Here is a 19,863-nt window from a genome sequence, read left to right as displayed (position 1 = left end):
TGCAAATTGCTGAAAACAGTAATGAGTCTGATTAGACTTCATTTCAATTACGACAGCTTGTCTAGCAAAAAAAAAAAAAAAAAAAATCTCTCCTTGATGCTTTGGAATCTGGCTACAAGGCATTAGATGCTTTAAAAGGAGAATGCCACCTCTGTGTTTCCTTTCCACAGTTCAGTAATGAATAGAGAGCTGTCCAAGTAGCCGTCCAATTTAACACATTGGAAAACTAGATGGGCAGCGTTGGAAGCACAATCCTGTTTGCTAAAAAATTCTACAAAGGCTTTTCAGTTAATATATCTAAATAGGATCATATTTAGGTTCCTTCTGCTTCCCTTGTGTAAAAATATAAAGCCATAAGAAGAGAGAAAATTAAAGTTATTCACTCCTACCTGCTTTGCAGAGGTTATGCATTCCTCTGATGAGTGTAATGCACCTTTCAGTTGTTATCTGTAAATCTTTTACAGATCTGTTAGATCTGTAAATCTTTTACTTGCAATCACAAAACTCACAGCTTTCACAGTACCTCATAATTCAACCTGGGTTTGGTGGCGGTTTTTTAACTTCTAAAAAATTTTTCCAAAGTAAAAATGAAGCTTAATAAATTTATACTACTGGTATCAAATACTTCATTGAATATTTGTTAGTTTATGAACTTAATTTTTGATGCTAAGTGTGTTTAACTGTATTAATGTTAAACTTTCTTTTAAGTCATTCCTGTATGTTACATACACGTTCTGGATGAAAAGAGAAATGTTAATGGAAAAAAGAATTTAAGCTTATTGTTGCCAAATATTTAGTAACCCCCTACCGTTCCCGTTGATAGTGTAGAGCATTTTTAATACTAAATTCACGTGGATGCATTTTTATAATATTATTTAACACAAAATTTGATGGAGATTTTTGTAACTAAAGCTTGTAATAAAATCTGACTGGAGAAAGGACAAACAGGGGAGACACGTGGGAGATGCGGTGCTGCTGAAGGCAACGTGCCGGACCGGGCTCTCAGACTGTGGCTGAAATCGGACTGCTGTCCAGGCAGTTTTCAGCAAATTTTAGAAAGGTTCATATTCGATTAAAGTTTGGAAGCCACCTTATTAGGCATGGGAAATAAATCAGAAACTGAGATAGTGCAGCAAATATCAGACCTCTCTGTCTAGATTTTAATGAAATATTTTCTGTGATGAGTTCTTGTTATACATGTGGCACAGATCCTAAATGCTGGTGAACAAAATATCGTTTGTGCAATTAACTGCTGAATAATTGTTGCCTAAAAAGAAAATCATAAAGTAGAAAGTGGGGCACGTTTATCTCCTTCACAATAAATTGTAAACTTCAGTGGTTCTTGTGGCTTCAAACCAGAGAAGCGACAGGAGTATTAAACCCATGAACCTCGGGGTCTAGGTGTCTCCTATTGACACCAAACCCCTGTTTTGGCTCTTTTTGTGACATTACCTTTCTACCTTCTCTTTGAAATTCTTACAGTTAGCTGTAAGATATTGTATATTTTGTGAGAGAAAGGAATTTCATCAGTGTGCATCATCAAACATCAAGTAAAATAGCGCATTTTTTTTAAAGCATCGTACAGACACAAGTGCTATTATTCAGCTATATAAATGTGTGCCTGTAGTGCGCTTTGAGATGCTAATCAGAGGAGCTTGACTTCTGTACCCTGAAGCAAATTTTAAAACTATTTCATCATTAGGTGACTACATATGCAATAACACTATGGACAAAATTAGAGGAGAAATAACATGGTTTATTGTTAGTTAAGCTATCAACAGTGCTCAGCTAGTTATTGATATGATCATCGCATGGTTTAGATTTTTGTTGTCTCTTGAAGGCTGTTTACAGAAAAGGCTGAATTTGTGTGATAGCTGCAAAGGAATGTGACATTTTATCAGCTGGGCTCTATCATTTCTTTCTGGTTTTAAAGCCAGCACGTTATTCTCTTCTGGCCCTTGGAACGCCTGTGCACCCTCCCAAGGACATACTGTGCGTTTCAGGACACGGCTCAACTTTTCCTGTTGCGGGATGAACTTGGCTCTTTTTGAGAAAAGAGAATCAACATACAACGTGAGGAGTTAGGGGTTAGGTTTTTCTCCTGCTCTCTCCAGGAATATGGCAAAAAAATCAGCATACACAGAGTTAAATGTCCCAGTTAAGACATTCCCTCTCTGGTGCCTGTGTGTGTGTAAAATATATAAATGTATATGTGTGTATATATATATAGAGAGATTTCTATATTTGTCTATAGAAAATTCCCTGTTCCCCAGATAATTTGTCAAGCTAACTGAACAATCTATATAATTCCTTTCAAATGCCCAGGAAACAATACAGTAAGTCCCAAACCAAAAGCATGCAAAAAAATAGGCTATATGCCATTTTTCAGTAGTTAATTCAGATACATTTTATTGAAAGACCAAGAAAGAATCTTTGGAATTTGTGGAATACAATAATTGAAAGGTTTAAGTGGGGAAAAGATTTAGCTCAGCTTAGTGTTTCTAGGATGTCAGTTCTTTGGTTATGCTTCTGCTTTTAATCTTGTTTCTCTGCTTTGGGGAGAGCAGGAAGGAAAGGAAGGGTCAGCTGCTCGCGCAGCCAAGCCCGGGAAGGAGCTCTGCCGGAGCTCTGGTTTCCCTAAGAGCGTGATTAGTACAGATCTGATGACTTAACTAAGGTGTTCCCTACCTTGGGGAGGAAACCTTGGGTTCCCTGTGATAACATCATCCCTTCTTCCCATGTCATCTCTCAAGTTGAAATATAAACGTTGTTGTTTGCTTTTTTTTTTTTTTGCCTTTTTTTTTTTTTTTTTTTTTAAATGGAGAGACCAAATAAGTATACAGGTTGATAATACAATCCTTTTACGCGGGATATTCTCTTTGGACAGACAGTGTATGCCAGCGCTAGCCGCTCTGATGCCTATAGCGAGAAACGTGTGTGGTGTGTGTCTGCTACGACGGGGAAAAGGGAAAGAGTGGATGAGCTCTGCTAAGAGCTCCCTGCTCTTAATCCTGGGCCACGTCAGGAGCATTCTAAAGCAGTTTATCTTCATATGTCGTCTTGTATATAAGAAACAACACTAAACCCACCAAAACTCATTTCATATGTAGCTTTTTCCACAGCCTTCAGATCAAAGTTATTTTCTTCAGGCTGGACTAAATTATACGGAGGTCCCAGGAGTGAAGGACACTGAATTAATGCACTATGTCACCCAGTCCTGGCTATAGAATATTTTTATCGAAGTGTGAGACGCAACATCTCTTTACTATTTCATTAAAAATTAATGTGCAGATTGCCAAAAAGCAAAATGCATAAATAACATAAACAAATTTTGCGAAAGCTTTGTATACTGTGCAGTCATCTTCAGAAGGATTTTTTTTTTTCTTGAGTGTCAGATTACTTCTATATATACATTTAATCAGTATTTGTTCTCATTTAGCTAATTAGCAGAGGTACTCTAATCTCAGCAAAGCAACTGTCCATACCTTTCCTATGTTGGCAGGTTTTGGAATAAGCGCTTTGAAAGGAAAGCAGTATTCCTGGTTACAGGCTGGAGCATTGTGTTATTGGCCCACATAAATTTGCTTTTTCACTCTTGTTAGTTGAGTGTAGTGGGTCAAACCCGACTACAGTTATTTGAAACTTACTGAAATTGATCTTTGCCTTCATATTTGTAAGGCGAATAGGGCTGCTTAGATAAATCTCTGGAATTAACCTTCTCTTGCTGTATAGAAAGCGATAAATACACACAAACATATATATATTTTAAAGCATGATGGCTGAAAAATATATTAAAAATATAATGCAGTGGAATTTATACTGAGTGCTGTTGCTATTAATTGGAGGAAACTACATTTTAAATAACTCTTGCTAAGTAACTTGGTCTTGTGGTTTAGAGCAAGATTATTTTCTAACATTTTGGAACAGCATGACATAAAAATGTAATTCAGCAGCACTTAAATCTCTATTTATTGTGCACTCACTTTGTTCAAATAAAGTATGTCACTTTATGGCAGTTTTAACCCCATTTATCCTCATGCACAAGTGCTCACCTGTTATTTACTCACATAAGAGAAGGTCGATACTGCAGAACAAGGGGAGTGCTCTGTTGTGACATAAAACATACATATTCATTAGCTCTGCTGTCCCTATGGACACGTGTGGTATGTCCTGATGATCTTCATTTGGCAAGAGGAAGTGAGCTTAAGAAGGAAATTGTCTTAATGGATTTAAGATACATGGGAAAAAAAGGGTTTAAAAATGCTTTATTTACGGTGAGGAACCAAGCAATAATTCTATCTGTGAATAAAACCAACTCCTGTAAAAGGAAACAATTTACTGAATCGTGATTAGCAACAGAAATGGAAAAATAATAGAATCCAATATTTAAAATTATCATTTTCAGATTTTTTGTTTTCCTGGCAGAGTTTAGGTCAGGATCTGAATGCTCCATATGAGGGTCCCTAGTGCTGAAAATTCATTCCTTTTGCCACTCACTCACTTGCTAAAAAAACAAGTTCAGGGTTCTGTGTTTCACCTGCTGCAGTTGATTACGTGAGAAACAGGATAAAGCAGTGAGGCTGTTTTATCTGCTCTGCTTTTAAGGATTTGTGTTATGCTCTTTCAAGGTAAATGTGCCTCACGCTCCACTTCTGGAAGGGGAACCAAGGAAAAGGCTACTTCTGGTATTTTTTGGCTGAAAAAGAGAGTATGCATTTTGCTGCGCTTCTAAAGCTTCAGCTGGGTTTCTTAGAGACCTGAAGTAAGCACTTCAGCGGGAGCAGAATCATGCTCAAGGTCTAAACTATTTTGCGTTTGCATATATGCATAAATACTTGTGCCAGGTGGCCAAACTCCGTCTTAATTTATGACTATATTTTACCATGTGAATACTTTAATTCTCAGAATCACTACACTTATCCTGCAGTAGTTATATTGATTCTTATGTTTATATAGGCATAAATTGCAGAGTATGTGATATATTACATTATAGCTATGGGTGTGTGTTCAGTGGACTACAAAAAGTGCCTTTTTTATGGAAGTTATGCTTACTTTTGTTTACAGTTACTGTTCTTCTGAGTATTCTCTGAGAAATTATTATGGTCTTATTCATCTGACATTGACAAGATATGCTAGGTCTTTTAAAGGCATCCTACTGTTTGGAGGTACTTGACAGAAACAGCTTAAAAACATAAAGCCTAGGAAGAGGAAGCATTGTAAGAGGTTAAAAGACATTCATTGCAATTATCGTCTTTGTTAGTGTGTTTCTAGTTGGTTTAGAAAAGTGTTATGAGCAAACGAGTACAGTGAGGGCAGACTGATATAGTAAAATACTTTAAAGATAAGCCACAATTAATCACAAATATGGCCAATTCCCCATATAGAAGGATTCTGACACATGCACGAATGGTTTTACTGGTGCTATGCAATGACAGTGCATCTATGTGATTACCCTGCAAGGATGGAGCCCCGAGCTGTGAATATGTTTGTGCTTCAGAACTGCTGCCACAGAGCAACCGAGACCTCCGAGGTGGGCAGCACCCTGGGAGGCCCCGTGAGGTGCCCAGGTACCAGCTGCAGCCCCTCTCGGCCATGGCTGTGGGCTGCTGCTTGCCCGCCCTTCGGATCCAGCCTGCTTCTGCTGGCAACGTATGGCAGCGTCATCTCTGGCCCGAGCTTCCCTTTGCTTGCTTGACCATCATTTCTCCTTATTTCGGTTTCCTAAGGCCTTTGAAGCTGATGGATCTGTAAAGGCCGTTTAGCCAGAAACATCTTTGTGACTGTCGAAGGCGCTGCTCTATGTAAATGGCAGGGAGGGGGCTTGGAGGGAGAGAACTCATTTGCTGTAAACGTATTGCAATTTGCTGTTGTGAGGTGTGAAAGTGTGATTTTAAAGGAATAATCATTTGACAGTATTTAAATTAGATAATTGGGATGTATTAGTTTGAGATTCCACGCTTGGAATTTCATTTTTAACCGGTCCAGGCTCTCCTAAAATACGTTGCGTTTTTCTTACTGCTTTTATCTTTAAGTGCTGTTGACATATATGTGATCCTCAATATTACTCGTGATTTAAGTGTTTTGTTTTAAAGATTGAAATGTTTTCACTATCCCTGCTAGATGGGAATCATATTGTAAACACCCTGCCAACAGCTTGCTCCCACTGATGCGCGTGGCATGCGTAGGCTATACATAATAAGAGGAAGAACAGACCCCTACCAAGAAAATGCTGAGAGCACTTTCCAGGCCTGATTTCATGAGTTTGTGGCTGCCACTTACTGAAAAAAAGCTTCCAAAGTTGGGCCCGTACGGCAGGGCAGCTCAGTTGGAGGCTCTTCCTCCCACCGAATCCTTTGACGTCAAAGGAGTTCCTCATGGACTGGAGCAGAGGTCTTCACTGAGTAATTAGAAAATAAATGTGGGAATCATTTTCTTTCCTTTTTTTTTTTTTCTTGCAAAACATAATTAGCTCAATCCACTCTTCAAAATCCCTCCTGTTTCCAATTAAGAGAGATCAGTTGCACTATCTTCAAACAGATGAAATTATGCTTATTAATAAAAAATGGAGTGTAAAAGAAATGTTTTATCTTGAATTAATTTTTATTATTATGGGACATATGACAGTATACAGTCTTACAAAATATTATCAGATTTAGTACAAACCCAGGGAGTTATGTGTCCTACAGGGGTTATGGCATGACTCATTTATTCAGCTCTGTCCCATGCTTGAGAAGAATTTTAAAATGTGGATTCAGGGCCTGATCCTTAAAGTACTGACACCTTTGGCTCTCACTGAAGAGTGAGGTTTGAGGAGTCCCGGCACATTCCCAGTGAAGTGCCTATTTAAGTCAATAGCTGTTTTGGCAGAGCTGATCTCTGCGTGTCCACAAGAAGCAATCCCTTGGCTAAAGTCATTATGGTCTGTTGTGTAAATACTCAATGTCTCGAATAATTGGAGACAGGGCTGAGAGTAACAGGTCAGTGGGCAGAGGGAGATTTTGGCGACTTTGGCTAAATGTGTAAACAATCCAAAGCGATGAAGTTCACATCCACTTGCAAGTTTAGAGGGAAGAGGGTTGGTGATACTCAGAGCCGTGGTTTTGGAGTGTCCTACCTCGCAACAGTGTGCTCCTACGAGTCTGTTATGGACAGTTATCAGAAGCATCTCATGTACTTGTTCACCCCTGGTACAGTCTACCCAATTTCAACAGCACATTAAGCAGTTGCTCGGATCATATTTAACCATACGCCTAAAGTTAAGAACCTTGAACTTGAGCTACTGATGTTTACAAATGAACCTGCAGACCTTTGCTAAACAGGACCTAAGGCACTGCAGGGATGGACAGTGCAGGAACAGGGAGACCAAAACAGCCAAAACAGGAGAATTATTTTCTTTTGCCTCAGGTACGTTGAAGGAACGGTTGGGGGGCTCGATCCAAACTGAAACTTTGGTGCCCGGTTGGGAAGGTTGGTGTGCTGCCCTGTTTCTAGTTCCTTGCTCACAGTAGTTCCGTGTCATTTAGGTTTTGTTCCCTAGCATCTCTGGAAGGGCAATGCAACCTCTGCCAGTATCTTCAGAAACCCACAGTTGCGTATGATTTAATTTTAGCTTGATTATTTTATTAGAATGTGAATAGATGAGAAGTTTACTAAAGTCCTAGTGTCCTTGTCTAAAGCAGATTGTTGTTAACCAAGTTGGTTAGTTGGAAGGTGACTGTCATCACTTGGACTTTTCTGTGGCACACCGTTTATCTATCCTCTCTTGTGTTCTCGCCCAGTGTGGTCCTAGCTAGTATTTCTGGACTTTTCCATGCCTGTTTTAAACAGAAGTCCTTCTATTTAAATTGAAAGGAAAGGCTAGTTACTTATTTTTATCTTCTGTAACAGATATAATCCTGTGAGGGGCTCAGCAATTTGACTTGATACCGAGGGCACGAGCGGAGGAGGGTTCTTTATATGTGCAAACTCACTCGAGCTCCCAGCAGGATCGAGCCCCCACTGGACATCCAGGATGTGTAGAACATTGCTTGTTCCTTTTTGCGTTCAGACTACAATGTTATTTTTTCCTAACTCTGGCATTCTTTTTTTGTTTGTCGGTTTGTTTTGTTTATTTTAATTCATAAATCAGAACATGTAAGTGGATTTCTGCCATATGGAATTATTTCATGTGAAACTGATAAAGTATTATGTATTAGATTTTACATTTTCAGCCTAAGTGCACAAAATTAGAAGGGAAAGAAGTAATGGTCAAACACTTGGCTCAAAGGAATTGAATAATGAAATTGTTGACTATAATTACTTTAAATGTAATTCAGATAGATCCAACTGGAAGAATTATGGAGGGAGGGATGTATAGCAAAGCTGTTGGGACAAGGAAAAATAGATACTGCTAAAAAAGCCTACACTGCCTCTTCTATATAGTGTATTAAATTTATCTTAAAAGCAATTCTCTGATAAGTACATACCTGTACTTAAAGAACAGAATCCTTTCCTTTTGCCTTTTACAGCCCATACCAGCACAGTTTACACAGTTCAAAAATGTCGATAGCTCAGAGGATTCCAAAGTTAGCAAATATTTTTTATGAAAAATACATTCAGCCTTCTATTGCTTCTGGATTTTCAGTAAGTTATTAATCAGATACACTATCTGCAGGACTGTGGTTTATGTATGTTTTAATTATGCTAAAAAAAATGCAACCTCTATATGTGCCCTTATTTACCTGATTTTAGATGTTTATCTCAGCATTTGGATTCCTAACAAAAGAAATGCAGGAAGGTATATCAGCTCAAGCAAAAAGCAACTAATAAAATACAATTTAAAACATAGAGAGGAAGTGGCTGCAAACATTAAGCAATTTGGGGAGAGGAGGGGGTGTTTGCATAATTAAACGATACTAAAGCTGCTTTTTTTTTTTTTTCCCTCCCAAATCAGACATTTGACTCTTGTCAAACAATTATTGAACTATTAACAAACACAGTCAAACCTAGCAAAAGTTTGCTGCTTTTTTGATTAATACCAAATTGAAGAAATGGCTCTTTGTGCCCCCCAGCCCAGCCCATTCCAGAGGAGTCCATGTAAATACAGATTTCTTCACTGCATACTAATGCAAAAAATATGCTTATGGTTAACTATTAACCTATGCTTCCAAATAACACTAATGATTGCAATGTGCTGGAATAAATGCTCATGTTTCATGGGATGAGAACAGTCCTGTTCTCTTAAGCTTATCTAATCAAAGCCTAATCCTGCCTTTACAGCCTTTGTTAAATGCATTGGTATTTAATATGCATCAATAAATAAACTTTCAATTATTGTGCAGTGAGCATATCCAAAGATAGCATGACAATGTGAAACTACTGGTCTATCTAGCAATTATTCCAAATAAAGAATGCTGATGATGTGATTTCCCTCCTCCTCATATAACGGATAATTCAGATTTTCTCACATTCTTTTGCAGCCTCATAATAAGGAAAATAAATTAATCTAGACAAATAAAATTCAAATAATTGAATTTTTACACCATCTAAGTACATCTCCCCACTGTGACTAGAAATAGAATTATTTTATTTTAAAAGCACACGATTCATTCTAAATAAAAAGGAGAAATTGATGAAATTTTTTTAAAGTATTTGTGAAAGGTATTTTGAAAAGCTTGCTAAGTGGCTAGTGTATGATATATGTTGTTGTGCTCTGACCTAGCACATTCCTTTATCTCTAAATTGAATACTCTTCCTTTTACAAGCCATTAAAGACAACGTGCCAAAAGCATATTCATTAACTACAGTACAAGTACCAGCTCAGTCAGATTCTCTGCTCCATCCATGCCTATTTTACCTTCTTCTTCAAAAGTTTCACTGCTGCTTTAGCGCATTCTTTGCGAAGAGTTTTTCTCATGGCATCTGTTGATTAGCATCTAGTGAAACAGCAATCTCCTCAAGTTCTTCTGCATCTCTGTAACAGAAGCCTTCGGTGTTTTGGTAACCTTATAAGCCCGCTATCGTAGAACATGGTTAGGGTTTGTTTGCTTGGCTTTTTTTTTTTTTCTTTTTTTTCTTTTTTTTTCCTTTTTTTTAATAGGGATAATGAACTTGTTTGTTTGTTAGGCAGTTTTACCTTACAGGAACATTAATATTCTTTCCTTTTAAAAAAGCTTGAAGTAAATGCCACGACACTAGAAGAATTTTAGATACTGATTACATGCAATTGGCTCTTGGTGATTTGCTCTTCAGATTTCCGGCTGAATTTAACAAAGTATGATTTCTGAAAAGCTTCTGATAGTTTCTCATTAAAATTGCATTTGTTTTCATATGAGCATGATTTCTATAATTTCACCCAATTTCATGATACATTTACCCCCTCTGAAAGGCAGTGGTTGAAACATCAGAAACAATTAGCAAAAAAGATTATATTAATGCTAAATGAAAGAAATAAATCTGCCAAAAACTCAGTCTCAAAGCTGCATTTGTCAAAAGCACTTCTCTGAATTAACTTTTATAGGATAGCTGTATAATTGTTAACAGACATTTTTCTCAAGTTGTCAAAGTGTTTGAAAAATGAGAGAGAAAGAGAACGCTCAGGAAAAAAAATCCACAAGTAATCAATGGCATGCTCACGTGGACTGAGATTTGCAGTACTTGTACTAATAAAATATAAGGCTCAATTAGAGGTACTTTGCAGTTTTCAGGCTAAATTTAAATGATTTGGTGATTTGCAAATACATGAATCCAAAAATAAAATGAAGAATCCAAATGCAAATGAGTGCAACTGCAATAAAATATAATTGCAAATGAATCTGTTGCTTTATTCATTTATTGTGTAATTACTGCAATCCTTCCCACCTTGTTTTCAGTATTTCTTAATCATTAAGTCGGAGGCATGACAGCAGTGCCAGCCCTGGCATGATTCTCTTTGACTAAAACCTTGTAAATTAACACAATTAGCACAGCATCATCCTGCTAATTAACTTCCAGTGTCTGGTGCAGTGGTTTTGCAAACAAGGAAGAGGGAGTCAGAAGGGAATAAACATGCCATTCTGTTACCAAACTGTGTGCTGTGTTAGGCTTAGCTCAGCGAGGCTAAGCTGGCCATGTCAGATGCCAGAGTCAGGCAATGAAGAGCTAAAGGGGTTGGGGAGACAAACAGGAGGGGGTAGAAGCTGTCAAAATAGTCTGCGGTAATTCAGAGGGGAGCTAGTGCCACAGATGCTTCATTTCGACTAGGCCTCCTCCTTATCGGGGAATCTGTGCCAGAGGGCACAAGACTCTTTGCAAAAATCACTTTTGGTAATACGAGAGAGATTAAGGAGGTCTATTTGATACAGCCGTACAAAAATCAGCAATGTGTCTACCACGCATAGGTACGACTTGGAGGGGGTTATCTTAAGGCTTGTAAATTGTGCTCGCTGTGCGCCGTGGATTACGAGGAGGGGGGATAATTCGCGTCACATTATTTACAAGATTAATTGCTTTAAAAAGACATTTGCATTTTTTCTGTTTTTGTGGGGTTTTTTTTTTATTGATAAGGTTTGTTTTTATAGCCAGCTGTGGAAGCCACAGAACTTTTAGGGACCTGGCTTCATTTCTTGTTCCTTTTTCTTTTTTTTCATCTTTGTTTTTAGTTTTGTTGTGGTTTTTTTTTAACCCTCTTTCTTTGTACCCTGGAGGCTGTGAGGCAGGGAGGGGGGGAAGAGCGAGCAAGCAAGGAGACCGACAGACAAGTCATGCTTGTTTTTTTTCCAGAGCCTCAACAACAGAACTGAGAGGCAGAAAGGAGCCAGTTGTAATTCATACCGAGTTGTAGGCTTTGTGTGATGAAAGCGACGGAGCGCTGCCTGGGAGATTGCTTTGCTGCACTCCACGAAGCAGATTTGAAACTGTCGTGGACCACTTTAGATGAGAGTTGGATTATGGAATGACCTGCTATGTCTGTGTCATATTGTTCTGCGCAGGGTGCATTATACTGTGCTAACTAGGTGTTCAGTACCAAATAAGAGAGGTATCCTAGATGTGATCTGTCAGCTGTGTCTCATATTTTTATATTGGTTAAAATATAAAACTGAAACAGTGATGAGAGAGGACAGAGCAGTTGGATGCCTTGTATGATAACAATATATCTGCACTCAGAGTATTTAAAATGTACTGAGTCTTATTTAATTACTTTGAGAAATCTGGCATTACTCTTTTTCTTTTTTTTTTTTTTTAAACCAACAACTAAGCCCCTACCGAATCGGCAAAAAACGTGGCTCCGTGTGTGGCTACAATAAAGCAAGCAGTTTCTCCTGCTTTCTAAGGGCACTGCATTTTCTTTCCTTAAAGATTTGTGGTGTTAAGTACAGTGTTTCAGAGAGCTGGAGAAGTTCACAGACAGTATGTTCGAGAACTCATTTAAAAGCCTCCGAAGAAGGCCAAGCTCACTGTTAACTTTGTTTTTTCCTGCCGCCCTAGGCTTGAAGATGCAGTGGACGCCGGAGCATGCCCAGTGGCCAGAACAGCACTTTGATATCACTTCAACCACCCGGTCCCCTGCCCACAAGGTGGAAGCCTACCGGGGACACCTGCAGCGCACCTACCAGTACGCCTGGGCCAACGACGACATCTCGGCTCTGACCGCCTCCAATCTTCTGAAAAAGTATGCAGAAAAATACTCTGGTATTTTGGAAGGCCCAGCCGAGCGGCCCATTCTCAGCAATTACTCTGAAGCTCCCTCGGGGCTGGTGAACGGCCGGAAGAATGAAAGCGAGCCCTGGCAGCCATCGCTGAACTCGGAGAGCGTGTATCCCATGAACTGTGTCCCAGACGTTATCACCGCCAGCAAAGCTGGGGTAAGTGCAGCCCTCCCTCCCGCAGATGTCTCGGCCAGCATCGGGAGCTCTCCTGGGGTGGCCAGTAACCTGGCTGAACCCAGTTACTCCAGCAGCACCTGCGGAAGTCACACCGTTCCCAGTCTTCATTCAGGGCTCCCATCTCAGGAATACGCTGCAGGATACAACGGCTCGTACTTGCATACCAGTTACAGTGGCCAGCCAGCACCTGCGCTTCCGTCCCCCCATCCATCCCCCCTGCATAGCTCGGGACTTTTACAGCCCCCGCCACCACCGCCGCCACCAGCCCTCGTCCCTGGCTACAACGGGACCTCTAACCTCTCCAGTTACAGCTACCCTTCCGCCAGTTACCCTCCTCAAACCGCTGTTGGCCCTGGGTACAGCCCTGGGGGTGCCCCGCCGCCCTCGGCGTACCTGCCTTCAGGAATCCCTGCTCCGACCCCTCTGCCCCCGACCACTGTCCCCAGTTACTCCTACCAGGGCCACAGTCTGACGCCCATCGCGCCGTCTGCCCTGACAAACAGTTCAGCCAGCTCTCTCAAAAGAAAAGCTTTCTACATGGCAGGGCAAGGAGAAATGGACTCCAGTTATGGAAATTACAGCTATGGCCAACAGAGATCTACACAGAGTCCCATGTATCGAATGCCCGACAACAGCATTTCAAATGCAAACAGGGGGAATGGTTTTGACAGAAGTGCTGAAACATCATCCTTAGCATTTAAGCCAACAAAGCAGCTAATGTCCTCTGAACAGCAAAGGAAATTCAGCAGCCAGTCCAGTAGGGCTCTAACACCCCCATCCTATAGTACTGCTAAAAACTCACTGGGTTCGAGATCGAGTGACTCGTTTGGGAAGTATACCTCCCCTGTAATGAATGAGCACGGTGACGAGCACAGGCAGCTCCTCCCTCACCCAATGCAAGGCCCGGGACTTCGTGCAGCTACCTCATCCAACCACTCTGTGGACGAGCAACTGAAGAATACTGACACACACCTCATTGACCTTGTTACCAATGAGATTATCAACCAAGGACCTCCTGTGGACTGGAGCGACATCGCTGGCCTAGATCTAGTAAAGGCCGTCATTAAGGAGGAGGTTTTATGGCCAGTATTGAGGTCAGATGCATTCAATGGACTGACTGCTCTACCTCGGAGCATCCTTTTATTTGGACCTCGGGGAACAGGCAAAACATTAATGGGCAGATGTATAGCTAGTCAGCTGGGGGCCACATTTTTCAAAATCGCTGGTTCTGGCCTTGTCACAAAGTGGTTAGGGGAAGGAGAAAAAATTGTCCACGCGTCCTTCCTCGTGGCAAGGTGTCGCCAGCCCTCGGTGATTTTTGTTAGTGACATTGATATGCTCCTTTCCTCTCAAGTGAGCGAAGAACACAGTCCAGTAAGTCGGATGAGAACCGAGTTCCTTATGCAGCTGGACACTGTACTGACTTCTGCTGAGGACCAAATAGTAGTAATTTGCGCCACGAGTAAACCGGAAGAAATTGATGAATCTCTTCGAAGGTACTTCATGAAACGACTTTTAATCCCACTTCCTGACAGCACAGCGAGGCACCAGATAATAGTACAACTGCTCTCACAGCACAATTACTGTCTCAATGACAAGGAGGTTGCACTGCTTGTCCAGCGCACAGAAGGCTTTTCTGGACTAGATGTGGCTCACTTGTGTCAGGAAGCCCTGGTGGGCCCACTCCACGCCATGCCAGCCACAGACCTTTCAGCCATTATGCCCAGCCAGTTGAGGCCAGTTACATATCAAGACTTTGAAAATGCTTTCTGCAAGATACAGCCTAGCATATCTCAAAAAGAGCTTGATACATATGTTGAATGGAACAAAATGTTTGGTTGCAGTCAGTGATACTACTTTAAAAAAAAAAAAAAAGTAATGAATGTTGGCACACACAGAACCTGCTACGTAGGGTAGAGAACCCTTTTCAGTAGTGTTAAAATTGCAAAGGGTACTGGGAAGACTACAATTTACCTTGCCTCTAAAGAGCCAGGGTAGACTTGAAGGAAAAGTGCATCAAACAAGAGCTGCTGATCTGAAAAAGCCACAGATGACAGAAAGCGCATGTTGATGCTCAGTTCTGTTCAAGCTAGACAATACTCACCAAGGAGCAAGGTGCAAGTGGGTTGATTTCAGAAGGACATGAACCCTGTGTGTTGATTCCATTCTGCTGTTCTTGAGATTTAGTTGCTGTCAAGTGCCTGAAGTGGTGCTTTATTTTTTGTTTGCCTCACAATTACATTGGTGGCATGTGCTAATATAAAGAGCTTTAACTTCAAACATTATTGGACTAAAGAGATGAACGGTTGTGTTGCGACAGAGAACCAGATTTTTGCTATTCTAAGAGCAACAGTATTCCTCAATCCTGTCTGTTCTGCGGTGTTAAACTAAGAACAGGTAAAACAGGGTAATGGTAATCTGGACCTTAATTTCTGCAGTTCATTTCTTTTAATGTTCTGTCTGCAAAAACTCAGGAAAGTGATTGTGATTTGTACAGTACCTCAAAGGAATGTGTTGAAAGCACTATGTACTGCTGAGAGTTATAGGCTAGGCTTCAATGTTACTTTATATTAAATATGTATGTTTACCTCAACAATTGGAAAATGGCAAGGAAAATTACTTTGAATGTATCCAGGAAGAAACTAAAGTGTGATATGACTGAAGCTTTACAGTTTTTAAAAATAGAAACAGAAGGATTTCCCAGCGTTCAGAAACGGTTCTTTTGCCAATGTGTCAGATGCAACCAGAGCAGAACGATTTCTCTCGTTGGTAAACTGTAAGAGTTTTCAGCATATTGTTCCTTGATAATTACGTGATACAGTCTTTAGAAGGTGCATAGATGATAAAAGAGCCACTTAATTGGTTTACGTTAGCATCCGAAACAGTCAACCGTAAGATTTGGTAGGACTCCGAGAGGCAACTTACCTTTAGCTGTGACCTTAAGCTGGCCTTTGTTGCGCGGCTCCGGTCGTAGTTTTGAGGTGGCTTTGGTGAAGCTGTAGGGAGTGGGATCAGTGTAGGGCGCTGGCAGAGCTATGGGTTGCAGAGCTGTTTATAGCAACGCAGCGGACTGTGACCAAACAAACAGTACAAATAACAAAGCAAAACTGAACCCTCAAAGTACATTTATTTCCCTTCCCCAACTGTAAAGTTGAGTTTTTGTTGTGTACGTCCGGCTCCATTGTCCTTAATGCAATCTTCATTTAGCGTCCATTAGAAACCTTCCAGGCTGGAGTGTGCCCACCATTATTTCTACCTCAGTTTTGTTACATTTCTCTTGGAAAGCAAAGGAAGAAATAGGGCAAAACCCAACACCAACGCAAAAGTCAGATTACGTTAGGAATGCGAACCTGCTAAACGAGTTTCAGAGAGCTGCTGGTTTTCCCCCGAAGTCAAGTTTTCCTCAACGTTAGTGCTCTTTGCCCCCCTTTTTCCTCCCCCAGATAGACATACTCCGGCGTCTTCCTTCTGGAAAGACTAGCTGGCATGTGTGGCATTTTGCTCTGTTCTCCCCCCACCCCATACCCCCCCCCCCTTTCTTTTTATCCTTTAGTGCTTTCCGTGCAACTCTTTTGGTGACAGCTGACTGATGTTGGGTAATGTCTCTGAGCAGGAGCGGCACGCGCTGCAGCTGCCCAAAGCCTCTGCCGTCACACGAGCAAAACAGCCTTGCTTTTTTGAATGTATTTTTTTGTTTGTTTACTTTAAAGAGACAGTAACAAAACTGTTGCAAAGCACTGGCATTTAATGTTTCTGTTAAGTAATGTACATTCAAAACCATTAAATAAATGCACTGAAAGCCCCAAGAAGAGAGATACCAATCTGTTACTAGATCATGTTTGTCTTCTCAAAAATTGTACAGACCTTGTTCGTTTTGTTAAATCAATGGAGACATTTAGTGTTCAGAAAGCTAACGAGGGATTTTGTGATATTGCTGGAAATTTATGACTCTTGATTATTACTTTCCTTTTATTTTTCTTTTAAGATATATATATATTTAGATAGAACATGCTAAAACCAGAGCAAATAAACCAAAATCTAATTTAAGATGGATTCCTGGCAAACGTTTTGTCTATCTAAAACTTTATGTTTTAAGCATAAAAGTACCATTTTAAAAACAGTGCCTTTCATTAAGGATATAGAAAGTAAGACTTAAGTACATCACCTGCTTTTCTTTCCTTTTTTTTTCCCCCCTTCTTTTTTCTTTTTCCTTTCAACAGCAATTAAAGTCTATGGTCCTTGTTACAACCCAGTCTTTCTGCTTCCCCAAACCTCCACAGGCTGCTTCTTCACCCTGGTCATTCCACCATCCTCCTATCTGGGAGATCCTGGTGTCCCCATTAGCTGTAGGTTCACGCTGATCACACTGGCAAGTACGCTATTGCAGATTGCTGACCCAATTTCTGTCTTAGACATCGCCTTTCGTATCTGCCATTGAGCTGGCTCATTTGAAAGGCTCGGGCAAGTTTTGATAAACCAGCTCTTGTTAACTGTTTCTCCTAACCGTACTCCTAACGCATTTTGTTGCAGCTGGTAAAATGAAAGCTACCCACTAGAGTGGGGTTTTTTTCCTCTTTTTCTCCAGTAGCAAAACCAAAAGCAAACAAAATTGTAAATGGTCCCTTTGGCTTCCAGCTTTAAATCATTCTCTTTAAAAAGTCACTCTGGGAAATGGATTTTTCAAATGTTAACCAAAGCGAGAAGCAGGCAGAAACCGAGATGGTGCGAAAATGCAGGTTCCACACGCGCGCGCACGCTCACGCTTGCTCTCTCCTGGGCTCAATTCTGCTTTGGGGCAGCAGACGCGGAAAAGCGCACCCCTATCACAGCCGCTGTAAGGAGAGGAAAACAGAGCCAGATTGTACCCAAATCTTTCCTTACCAGCAGCTGTCCTTGGCACCGCTCTGGGAGGGTGCCTGCTGAATTTGGTGAGAGCTTGGCCGGGGAGTGTTAACAGGAGACACCTCAGCCCTTCTCCAAGTGGTTTCTGGCCACAACTTTGATGGAATTTCCCCCAATTCAGAGGGCCTCAGCTGGCTGAACCCCCTGCCAGGTCCTGTCCTTCTTACTGCTTTCCTCTCTCCTCCCACATTCATGCCTGTTTTCTCCCTGGAGAGCAGGTTTTGGCATGCTGCAGGTCCTCCACCCTCTGAGCAGCCTTCTTGTCAAGGAGTGTCCAGGAAGAGCTGAAGCGTGATCCTGAAGTTGAGCGGGTCCCAAAGGTTAGGATTTTTTTTGAGAAGAGAGACAAAATATGTTCTAATGGTGTCCTCAAGATGAAGTATTTGCTGGTCTTTGACACTTCCATGGTAGAAAGCCCTTTGCTGTCTTTTACAACTGGGCAGAGCCGGAGGCTGCTGCCACCGAAATGCCCCAGTGGTTGGCTGGGGCTTCCCAGCAGCTGGCACAGCCCTGGATGTTAAGGAACCTGAAATGGTTAAAGAGCACCTGCTGTGTCAGCCCATCGCTGCAGATGCTTTACGTTGTATTTTTGTGTGTGGCTCCCATTCTGCATCAGCTCATTTTCTTCCTCGTACCTTCAGTAACAATTCCTATGGCAACAAAAATAAAATAAATTGGAGGAATATTTCTGCAAGCTGAAGGATCAATATCAATTCAAGGAGGAGTTCATAATGACCTTATGTGAGACAGAAATGGAAATACTCTATACTTCTGGCATGTTTCTCTCCAAAATATTTAGAACATTAGTGACAATATAGAAAAGTTTGCTGACCGAGCTGATCAATGGAATGTGAAGGCAGTTTACTTTAAGGCTATTTACTTTCACACGGATTATTTATCTATTAGTCAGTTTGTATTCTACTCAAATGCAGATAGATGGGCAAAATGTTTTCTTGAGCATTACAAACCTACTGAGGGGAAAATCAACCATCTGACTAAAATACATAGGCCAAACACCATCTGGGTGTTTCTTTACCAGCTATTTGGAGGCTGTGCTCTGTTAAATGGTACAAGGTCATATTTAGGTGGGTTTTTTCATAGGATGTTTCATTAGGGGATCGTCTAGTCAAAAAGATCCAAATTAATTCCTGCATCAAGATGTTAACATACTGAAAGCAAATTTGGGGATCTGACCAGGGTTTATACTATCTGCAAATACGTACGAGTTCAGGTAAAGGGCTGTTCTTGTAATCCCTCTGCGTTTTCCTCTGAAGCACTCTGTCACGAGGGAGAGTGCATTACTCAGATCCGAAGGATACACTTTGTCACAAAACAAGGCCGCCAAAAGTTGTAGGGCCTCCTACCCTTTCACTCACACCAAGCTGAAGGCGGTCTAACCTTGTTGACTTAAAGGAATTACTCCTGATTTCTGCCCTTGTTAGAAAAGTCATCCCTCCAATGTATAATAATCTATGTCTGTTGGTTTTCATCATCAGCTCTGAAAGCTAACCTTGTCCTCACAGCACTAACTCCTTTCCATCTTGTATGTGTGCATGTGTGTATATAATATTTATATGTGCATACACACCATGTCCAAACAATAGCTTTGTCTCTTTACTTAAAAAAAAAAAAAAAGTCATTTAATCATCTGCAGATTTCTATGAAGCACATTAGTAAACATGGAGCTACTAGTATTTCAGAATTAACGAAAAGCCCAGCTGTGCTGGTGACTAACCAATACATGAACTGAAGCTCACACTCTGCAAGGACCTTTGGTTGACATTCGATTTTGAACCTGCCAGATGCATTTTTGTGAACCAGGGATACTGCATCTTTAATGAACAAGTCTCTACTCTTTCCCCTGTTTTTAAATACAACACAAGCAGTGTAGCACTAGGCACTGCAATTGTCAAAGACAATTAGACTGAAAGCAGGAAAATTTCACCTCCCTGTCTCAGTGATATGTAGAATGTCGGCAGTATGGGTCAGCCTTGCCACAGAGTTGTGTGAGAATATATGAATCAGTCCTATAGAATGTTAAATATTTATAAAATGGTTCTGTACTACACCAAGGTTGGGAGCACATTCATTTCTTCTTGTTGTTTTATAATAGAAAAAG

At 40.7% G+C, this 19,863-nt stretch overlaps 1 protein-coding gene across 3 annotated transcripts in view; it reads left to right on the top strand.

Annotated features, from left to right (window-relative positions):
* Nucleotides 1–19,863, top strand: part of FIGN (fidgetin, microtubule severing factor) — a 103,655-nt gene that overhangs the window by 83,178 nt on the left and 614 nt on the right. For all 3 annotated transcript variants that reach the window (XM_054830713.1, XM_054830710.1, XM_054830711.1), the window contains one exon: nt 12,445–19,863. This exon is cut by the window's right edge and continues 614 nt beyond it. In XM_054830713.1, coding sequence (XP_054686688.1) covers nt 12,453–14,693 — 2,241 coding nt within the window. In that variant the 5' untranslated portion in view covers nt 12,445–12,452 and the 3' untranslated portion in view covers nt 14,694–19,863. The remainder of the gene's footprint in view (nt 1–12,444) is intronic.

The sequence above is a fragment of the Grus americana genome, chromosome 6 (genome assembly GCF_028858705.1).
Source record: "Grus americana isolate bGruAme1 chromosome 6, bGruAme1.mat, whole genome shotgun sequence".
In the NCBI taxonomy this organism is placed as follows: domain Eukaryota; kingdom Metazoa; phylum Chordata; class Aves; order Gruiformes; family Gruidae; genus Grus; species Grus americana.
Note: the sequence above shows the minus strand (reverse complement) of the source record. Positions and strands in the feature narration are given on the sequence as shown.